The sequence below is a fragment of the Oreochromis niloticus genome, linkage group LG10, assembly GCF_001858045.2.
Source record: "Oreochromis niloticus isolate F11D_XX linkage group LG10, O_niloticus_UMD_NMBU, whole genome shotgun sequence".
In the NCBI taxonomy this organism is placed as follows: domain Eukaryota; kingdom Metazoa; phylum Chordata; class Actinopteri; order Cichliformes; family Cichlidae; genus Oreochromis; species Oreochromis niloticus.
Window position 1 is genome coordinate 26,824,214 of NC_031975.2, and position 10,756 is coordinate 26,834,969.

A 10,756-nucleotide genomic window follows, 5' to 3' on the forward strand; every position below is an offset into this window, starting at 1 on the left:
GACCGGCCGACCAAAATTAGCACATCAACGAATCATCCAGGAGGTCTCAAAAGAACCCAGAACAACATTAAAGAACCGCAGGCTTCACATATCTAAGTTAAAGTCAGAGGTCATGAGTCAACAATAAGAAAGAAACTGGGCAAAAATGGCATGCATGGGAGAGTTCAAGATGAAAACCAAAAAGAACACAAAGGGTTCTGCAGCAGGACAATGATCCAAAACACACCAGCAAGTCCACCTCTGAAACAAAAGGAAGACTGGAGTGGCCCAGTCCAAGTCCTGACCTGAATCCGATTGAGATGCTGTGGAGGTGGTTTCATGCTGGGAAACCCTCTCAATAAATGAGTGAAAAACAAGAATTCTGGGCCAAAATTCCTCTACAGCTCTGTAAAAGACTCATTGCCAGTTACTGCAAACGCTTGATTGCAGTTGTTGCAGCTATGGGTGGCCCAACCAGTTATTAGGTTTAGGGTATTCACTTTTTCACACAGAGCTATGTAGGTTTGGTTTTCTCTCTTAATAATAAACAACTTCATTTAGAAAGTGAACTTTGTGTTTAGTAGTTATCTTTGTCTTATATATAAATTTGTTTGATGATCTGAAATATTTAAGTGTGGCAAACATACAAAAAACAGGAAATCAGAACGGGGGATAGCCATTTTTTTACATCACTGTAAGTCATTAGTGTGTATGTCACTTTAATTTTGCAACTGGTGATAATTTAATGATTTACTGCTGTGTAACAGTACAGTAATTGAATTGAACCCCTCCTCCTATCCATGCTCTCATCCAGTAACGCTGAACATTGTAAGATTTGCAGTGTAACTGAACTGTGCGATGACACCAGGAAGTAACAATAACTTCTTTGAGGTGGGGAAGGGCAGTGCCACCCCGTACCAATCTTGGATACGCACATGTAGGAAAGATCTGAACAGAAATAATAACATAACTAAATAAATAACTTGTTCATCTCACTAGAAAACAAGTTTAATTGCCTCAAGATAAATTACTAGATAAATTGATTTGTTCTCACAAGATGAAAAATTGCGTTAAAAAATCTTTTTAATTATGTGCATGTCCGTTATCATCATCTGTATTCCTCTAATTACTATACGCTTGCCAGTTACCATTGCCTCTATATGATTTTGGATAGAAATGCAATGCTGTATAGCAGCTGACTTAAACAGTCACAGAATTTAAACAACCTGAAGCACTTAAATGTAGCAAAAAACAAACAAAACAAAAAAATAATGTCCCCAGTCTGCAGTCCATCAGTTTTATCTTTCTATCAAATAAACAATAAATCAAAAAACAAACAAAAATCATTCAAAAATAAAATGCAGATGGACAAAAAACTCTGAAAATAATGATTCAGATGGTTGATTGATGTTGTTGATTGTAGGTTTCCCAGTTGTTTTGTCCAACCTGTGTTTAATCTGTAAAAATACGTTCACGCGGCATCTGCACCTCACTTTTAAGGTTGGACTGAAAATATATTCACCGGCCACAAGACTGCGCCGTGGCTCCAGTTTGTGGATAAATATGTTCAGGCAAAAACGATGACTGCTTTGGACTGCGTTCAGGGTAAAGGCGTATATTGTACAATGACTGCATGTCAGTAATTTTGCTTTTACTCGCACCTTTTTGTTTCACACCATGCTATCATGTAATGCTTTAACACAACCTGCTCAAAAAGAGGAGAATTAATCCATTTTATAAATGTTATTTTAAATGTTATATTTTTTGTTACATTGTTATTAACTCTGTTAACACGTTTATGACACAAGAAGCTCCTTTTTTGTGAAAATTAAGGAAAAGATGAATGGGAATTTTTGTTTACTTTTAGTTCATCTTGATGGGGAAGCGAGATAACAGACATGTTTAAAAAATGAGCTAAACTTTGCCCTGAAAAGTGAAGCGAATGCTCAAGTGCCTTAAACTTGTTTTTGTCCTACTGGCCAGCAGGGGGCAGTACATCTGGTTATAAAAAGAAGTCTGGTTGTACAGAAGTCTATGTGAAAATGACCCTACTGCTGATTGACTGAGTAAACAGTTTTCATGTGCATCAATGGAACATGATGTTTAGTTTGTATTCCCTATTACGATAATAAATCAGGGTTTAGGATGCACCAGTCTTGTGATTGACAGGTTGCTATGGTATCGGGATACAGTTTGACTGGTTTCTCAATCAGATCCACTCTATAGACATACAAGAGGAGTATAACATCACTTTGTAAGGACCCATTATGAAACCTCTGATTTTAAATTATGGGTCTAATCATCTGGTGTTTTTAGAGCTAGAAGGAAGGAGCAGTGGAGTGTAACCTGTCAGTTAATGCTAGCTGACTTAACGTGGGACTCTACAGGATTTGACTAATTTAAATGCATCAATATAGATGCCGTCTTTGATTAAGTCTTGTAAAGTACAGTTTCACCTCTTCATGCTGCTAAGAGCGAATAAGTGCCGAAAAAAGTTCATCAAATGTCTACTTAAGACAAGCTCTGGAGGCAGCTTCCCATATTAAAATGCCCAACTTAGTATCTTAATGGCATTTAAATGCATGTTTTTATCCTGATAGAAAAGAAAACTAAAAACAAAACACGCTTGACCTGTGTAGATAGTTTTCACACGTGCTCTGACTTATGAAACGTAACAATTTTTATGGTTTTGGTGTATCTTTATTAAATGTATGTAGTATATAATATGGCCTTCCTCTATACCAGAGAAGGAAATATAATATACTACATTCATATACAAGCTTGTGCTTCAGTTTTAGTGAATGAGATTTACTATTACTATTTCTAGTCTAGTATATAGTCAACTACAGCGGCCTAGCAAAAATAAAGAAAAATATATTTTTTTAAAAACACAACAGACATTAAATAAAACACAATGAAGATGGAAAAAAAAAGACAAAATGCTCACAAAAAAGTCCTTAAAAAAACAAAAAGGAAAACACTAACATGATGGAACAGCAGTGGAAACGACAAACTAACAGAAAACATCTAATAGCAAACATGTATCTACAGTACTGAATGAAACTTGATTTAGACATTTAGACTAAATTAAAGGGAAAAAATGTGAATGCTACAATGAGGTGACTTTGTTATGCTGTTGAGCCTGGTTTCAGTGCAGTTGTCCCCTTAGAAGAGATTCTGGGTGATCCAAAGGGAAGTGGGTCAAAGAACTGTTTGATGATTATAAAACTGAGCTGTTATTAATGCTCTTTGCAGCCATCAGATCTCAACCCAACTGAACACCTTAAAACACTTATTAAAACTTTATGAAAAAACTTTATCAGTCTTATACAGGTGCTGTCCCTGAAAAGTCCTTAGGATGTGTGAAAGTAACAAAAAAGGAGACAAGATGTCAGAATTACCAATTAAATTAGTATTTTTTTAATTAAATAATTCAACAAAATAAAAACACAATACAACCTAGATGTTGGTCACTAAGCAGTAATTCAAAAAAGCTACATGATCAGTGCCCTCCTTTAGCTGAACTCTACATCCAGGAACATTTCCAAAGCACGCGTGGTAGTTAAAAAACAACAAACTGTTTGACACATTTTGTAAAAATGCAAAATAGCTGAGATGTCCTACAAACCACTCGCATATGTCACGCAGCGGGATAATTTGCTACTTTTTCCAAATGGCAAGTAACAATAACTCCATTATGAAAAGGTGTAAAAATCTCTGAGCAAACAACAATCAGAAACAGACTTGATGAGGGTGGACCGACGTGCTTGAGTGGGCCCTGTGCTCACTGACTGGCACTGTGGACCCTGACTGGCATTTGCCGTAGATTTGGCAGGTCCATCACTGGCGCTCTGTGCATATGAACATTATACTGCCTGTAACATCTGTCTGCACAGCCAGTTTGGTGGTAGGTCAGTGAAGGTCTGTGGCGGTATAGCTGTGCATCTCCAAACAACAATGCCCTGCCTCATGTGGCCATGGTTTGCAGGCAGTTCCTGAAGGATAAAGGAATTGATACCACTGAAAAGGCCCCTACGCTCGCCTGACATAAATCCAACAGATCACCTCGGGGTCATTATGTTGTGGTCCATCTGATGCCGCCAGGTTGCACCTCAGACGTTCCAGGAGCTCAGTGATGCCCTGATATGGGAGATCTCCCAGGACACCATCCGTCGTCTCATTAGGAGCATGCATACAAGCAAAAAGGACTAGCCTACTGCATAATTTCTTGATTGTGGGGGTGTCTTTGAATTCAGTCCTCTATAGGTTCATTCTTTTCATTTCCATTTAATTTCCAAGTGTCATCCTTTCATTTCAAAAGTTATCTATATCAGTATAGATATCCAGCATGACTATTTTCCCCACTGAGATTTGATGTGTTTTCTGATTACACATGTGCTTCTCCCACTATAACATGTTTATATAATGATAGAAACAGGTGCCCCACCAGGCTGCCCCCGAAGCAAGACTGTTCTGTGCTGGTAATATTTTAGTGACAGGCAGATAAAACTGTTTTGATTCCAAAAGAATATTTGTTTTGTACCTGTAAGTAGTTGTTTCTGAAACACATGAAGGTCTGATAGTGACTGATACACAGTGACTGATAGTATTTGTTTACCATATTATTTACAGGTATTTGATCCATATCAGGCTGCAGAAAAGCTGGTGCCAATCCCTGGACAGATGCAGGACTGGACAGATCCTGTTGCATCTCAGGGCCAGCATAGAGACAGACAACAGTTCACACTCTTACATGATCCAACACTGACTTGTTTTCCTGAACAAGTTTGCTCTTAGAGTTAACTCTACTCTGTGAGAATGAATCTTAAGCTGCTTCTGCTAGGCTGTGCTGAGAATCATTAAAGTGATGGTTGGGACTTCCAGTAAATGAATCAATCAATCAATCAATTAAAACAGCTTTAGTATAGATTTCAAAATCTTATTTTGTTTTCATATGTACCTATTTTCAGTTATATAAATTTTAATTGCAGGAAATTAAATAGGCATATAATTCTTTTCTTTCGCCATATTTTTCAAGTAGCCTATTTTTTAGTGGCCCCCATATGGCCACCCCTATGATAAAAATCTGGAGGCACCCCTGTATAGAGTCCCACCGTGTAGCTATCATGGAGTTTCTGCTCGGATGATTTCTGTAGTAATACTCCAGGACATTCTGTGCTATGAATGTTTTGTTCCATCACTATAAATTTGCTGGTACTTTTTGGGTAAGGGTGCAAAAACCTCAGACATTTAGACTACTGACTGTTGCTAATACAACTTAAACCTTTTTCTATGAAGCAGCCCATGGCATTTTAAAACAAGGTTAGAGCGTGCTCATGATACGCATACATAACTTTTCTCTTTGATTTGGGGACTCATAATATACAGCATATTAAAAATATTTAGTAATCTTTTATTATTCTCATGCTATACATAGCACCTTTAGAGCTTTTGAAGCCCTTAAACAGAACATTAGCTTTTCATTCACTCTTGTCTGAATGTCCACCCACCTTTTGTCTGTCCACGTCTTTGAGTTTGTGGTTCTCTATCCACCTTTTATACTTAGCCTTGCTTTTCTTGTAGCCAAATCTGGCTATGTCAACCATGAACACCCACGCCAGCCCATACATAACCACTCCACCAAGCTTCATTATCAGTGAAGTCCTAGGAGAGGTGAGCTCGCAGTAAAACATCACCGTGCCGACTCCCACGCGAACAGTGGCAAACAGTAAAATAAAAAGCAGGTCCACCGCGTCGCCCAGCAGGCTGTCGTACAGGCCCACCTGGCGGAGGAACCAGCGGGTCTGCAGCAGGGGATTGGTGATCTCGCTGCCAAAGATGACCCCGCAGGTTTCACAGCCTGAGACTCCCATCAGTAAAGCCAGCAGGATGCCTGCAATACTGGCAGCATGATGTGCAAGCATGACGGGGCCCTCCGTGTGGTAGCATACACACCAACCCATGTCGAAGAAGAAGTAGCCGAGGCACACAGCCAGGGCGAAGCTCTGGAGCTCTGTGTTTTCTGTACCTGGTGGATGGATAAGAAGAAGGTCATCTGTATTTAGTATTTTCTTTATTGGTCAGAGAAACCACCTCAACTAGCTGAAGGCCAATAGGTTAGCAAACACTTGGAGCTGCACATATATAAGAGACAAAGAGTAGCATTAGCATTCATTTAAAGTCATGAATGTGTCCACCTAAAAGGAAAAAATGTTCAATATTCACTTTAATTAAATTTTTTTTAGCTTTGTTTTCATTTCCATCAACTCCTAAGAAACACATGTGATTGTTTAGCTGCTAAATGATCCACTATGTTCACAAGATAGCTGCTAACTTTGTCTGCTTGCTTGCAAAACCAACACAATTAACCAAAAAGACCCCTCCAAAAATGCTGCATCCTTATTTCCTTAATTTATTGCTGGTTTCCTTGCATGCTCAGCCCCACCACAGGGAAGGTGAAGTGGTTGGTGGTTTTATCTTAGATTCCTAATAACAGAATAAATGCTGTATGATAAAGATATTTGCATGCAATGCTGTGTGATACATGCACATGAAAAAATTCTTTAATGCAAATTTAGTGCTTGGAGAAATAACGTGAAGGTGTTTAAAGCATACCGTGGATCTCTGTATACTGCACACTTAAAGGCAAACTGTAAAAAGCTGGTTTATAATGAAGTCGCCTATAAAGCTTTGAGATTATTACTGAAGAGATGCTTCAGTGGAAGGAGTCCTTATATTTAAAGCTGTATCAAGAGATCTCGGGTTTGGAGGCTCAATACTTATGAGAATGAAATCATAGTTTGAATTGTGCTCATTTGGATAAGTCAGGGTTTTTTGGTTAGCAGTATTTTTGAGTGGATCCTGTTTAGCTGACCTCTTTTTATGGGCCCACGTATGTCTTAAAATAACCTACTTACATTTGTTTGTGGTTTTGATATATTTCTTTGTCTTTTTCGGTACCATAAAACCCACTTTTTGGAAAATTACACCTGTACCTGCAGGTTTTTGACTGCTTGGTTCTTTACTGTCTTCATCTTTTGGATGTTCCCTTTACGGGCCACCACAGAGAATCATCTGCCTCCATCTTACCCAGTCCCTAGCTTCTGTTGCACCAGAAGTTCTGTTGTGCTTTTCCTCTTAACCTCCTGCCTGGTACCTCCATCTTCAGCATCCTTTGCCCTACCACATGTACCATCCTGGTACAGCTATTTTTATGTACTTTTATTTTAATTTATTATACCGACCTAAATTCAATCATAATCATTTGTACATTTTTTGAAAAACTGTCTTTAATTCACAAACAGATTAAAACTCTGTGCTTATATTGATTCATTCATGGACTAATTACATTAATCCTTTCACTCAGTGATTAATTAACCGACTTATTGGTTCATTTAATGCAGACCGTGGATGTGTTTCACCTCCATTACCCACCAAACTGATTTGTACTTTACTTTTCATTAAATTTTAAAATATGCTGAACATCAGCACCATGCTGCTGATCCTGTTAACTCTCAGTGAGGACAGTAGACGGCTATAATTAGCACCATTCTGAATTTACATCACACCATGACCAGAAAGAGAGCATAATTAAATTAAATTAAATTAAATTAAATTAAATTAAATTAAATTACTAACTATACTTTGTAACTGCATTGGTAACATGTTTATTGATCCACTGACCTGCATGCGTGAAGGGCCAGGGTCCGTCTACGAAAACAACGTAGGCTGTGAGCAGCACTATGAGGACGCCGTGGGACAACGTGACCAGGCGACAGTTCCACTCGGGTCCCCGCTGAGTGAAGGTGCAGACGAACAAGAAGTAGAGACACAGCCAACCAATCAGGCTGCAGATGACCTCCAGCATCGGCATGGCTGTGTGTTTGGGAAGAACAGACACATCTGAGGTCTTTTACATGAGACTGCATTTAAGAACAAGTCACCAAAAGTGTAAAGCATTGATTTTATATTTGAACATATTTACATACAATATTAGGTTAACCATGTAGATGGATACTGGGTCCATGTAGAGTTAATGGGTTATTTACTCTAATGAAAACAAGCTTATTTGAAACAGTGATGATATAATAAGCTCAAATTTGACTTTAAAGTGTGACACGCTTACTGTCTAAAACAAATTATTTCAGTTTCTTTAAAACGTCACTTTTTTAAAACACTTGTGGGCACCAAGCAGCAAAGGCATACCTGCTGACTAATGACAACACAGCTAAACATGGGTGCCATGATATAAAATGTCAGTCTGTGCATTAATAAAAATACTGAAATTTCCTCATATCTGCGGCTACATTACAGTGTGCTGTAAACTCTGTGTTAACCAATCGGTAACAAGCAGGTTTTAAAGGAGCTAGATTTGGAAACAAAACCAACCTTAATATAAAATGATTTTATGCAATAATGCACCTGTGGCTGCTGGGTATTGTTGACCAAAGTACGTCTCCATACTCTGAAATAGAACAGTCATGCCGTGGTTTACCTTAACTCCTCCTCCTCTCAGTCGTCCTCACGTTCAGGATGCTTGTAGATATGGACTCCATCACTGAGGTAGCCTCAGCCTCCATCACTGTTTACACATAAAGCCTCCATCAAAGTGCTGTCAGCTCAGCATTTTTTTTAATGGACACATGTTCACTCGGCCAAGATGACAGATATGCCATGTGCAGGCTACTATGGACAGTTAGTGGATCCTGTTTCCCTTCCCCCTGGAAGTCAGACTTGATCCTCTTAAAGGATTACAGCCTCCACTTCTCTGCACATACCTGCTTTTGGACAGGGCGGGTGATACAAGGCTGCAGAGCAGCACATGCATCATAGTAAAGTAACACAAAACTGAAGTTAGGACCAGTCCTCTTTGAGCTCTGGACTGGTTTTGTGACTTTTAAAAGCTGTTTTGTCCAATTAATCCTGCTGATTTCACTGGTCTTTAATTGTAAAATGTCTTTTGTTTGTCTTTTAATTTAGCTCCCATATGTCAGCGTTTCCCCCCATACTATGCCCCACTGTTTACCCACTTTAAATCCATCACTCAACATTTTTAAGTCTTACCTGTTTGGGATGATGCCTGTGCTCTAAAAGTAAAATGAAGCTTAAAAAAGGTGAAAATGTTGCAAATCTGGTTTTACGTGAACTGGAATTAAAAAGAAGACATGCACAGGGTTAACTGGTGATTCTAAACTTCCTGGGGGAATGTGAGTGTGAATGGCAAGACGGGTTAAGTGACTGAACTGTTTAGTGGATGCTCGGATGGGTGGATGGTAGAATTGTACAATTATGTGAACGGCAGTATTTCAGATACAGCTCCACCTGCATAAAACAAAAAAACTGTCACAGCCTCTCCTTACTTTACAGCTCCTCCTATGACACCTGGACTATTTTTAGTAGAAATGAACTGCACATAGTAATGTTTTACTTTGAAGTTAAGTGAGCCTATCCAATTTCTTCTTCTTCTTCTTCTTCCGCCTAAAATCTCGTCTCACAGCTTTGAGAAAACTCCCACATATGTTACATCATTTCGTGCGGCCCATTCGGGAATAGTGTGATGTGACTTTTGGTAGCGATTTGTCATGGTTTTTGTGAAATTCCCAAAATACTTCAGAATTTTTCCCCATTCAAAAAGATCACCAACCCAGGCCACTTTGGAGCCCACTTTTCAATACGGATCTTTGTGCTTTCGTTTTTGTCCCCAGTTGTTTTGAGCAAGAGTTTTTTTTAGGTGTTCTTCAGGCATTTTCTGGCTGCATTGCTACTCCCTGTAAAGTTGTTTCTCTATATGTATCTCGATGGGCACTGGTCTGTTTTTATTAATTTTTGCCATCCTGTGCATTTTATCAGCACTTTAAACTGCCTTCCACATAAATAGGACACTGATTGAAAATAAAGACTCTTGCATGATGCCAGACATAAAAACAGAATGGGGATAATTTAGAGGAGGCAGACTGATATGTGTGATACTGCAGGATTAGAGGCCAAAATCTGTGATGTAATGAGCAGATGACACACCAGACCTCGTTGCTGATGTGGACATTGCAGACTCTGTCCATACTGTGTTGACATAACAGCAGATGCCACAATATGTCCTTCTGTAAAATGGTTAATTTCATGGACATATTGATGATTAAGTCACTAATGCTTGTATTTTAAAATTAGTGGTAAATAAAACTGCACTCAGGGTAGTTAGAAAACCCTCCAAACATTTCAGAAGAGGGGAGTGTGCGCTCTGAGGGCAGGTGGTTGATGCAGGTGGGTGAGTTACATATAGAAAATTTTCACAGCAGCACCGAGGCCAGAAGTTTTCACATGTGACCCTCCAGGCATTTCATTCACCTCCGCTACGGCAGGTTAATACCCTGTGAGGCGAAGGTCGGGTGCTCACCTGACAGCTCTGCAGCATTAACCCACTTACAGATCAGCTCTAATCTGACACCCGAGTAGATTATCGGCTAGGAAGGTAAAGCTATAACAGATATTATTACTCTATCACATTGTTATGCTACTTTCCTAACAGTGAGCACATATACAGGTGCTGAATTAGCCAGGAAAGTGTAGACAGCCTGGACACAATTATAATACTATGTTGATGTAATTTGATTGGCACAAATGATATTGAACAACATAATATAAATATGATCCAGAGAAGCTAAATATAGATTAGTACCAGCTTAATTCAAAGGAATATGTTTTACATCTTCCAGCAGTCATTTTTTTATTACTTTATGGTCACTTTGCATTTCATAGTTGTTCTTCCCTCCTTTGATTGCAT

The 10,756-nt window shown here is 38.9% G+C and overlaps 1 protein-coding gene across 1 annotated transcript; it reads right to left on the bottom strand.

Annotated features, from left to right (window-relative positions):
• Window positions 1-1,703: 1,703 nt before the first annotated feature.
• On the bottom strand, window positions 1,704-8,711 carry LOC100707923 (transmembrane protein 136). Its single transcript, XM_003453443.5, has 3 exons — window positions 8,474-8,711; window positions 7,663-7,854; window positions 1,704-6,007 (listed from the first exon to the last, which is right to left on the bottom strand). The coding sequence occupies exons 2-3, from the start codon at window positions 7,850-7,852 to the stop codon at window positions 5,460-5,462; spliced, it is 738 nt and encodes a 245-aa protein (XP_003453491.1). The 5' UTR covers window positions 7,853-7,854; window positions 8,474-8,711; the 3' UTR covers window positions 1,704-5,459.
• Window positions 8,712-10,756: the final 2,045 nt, after the last annotated feature.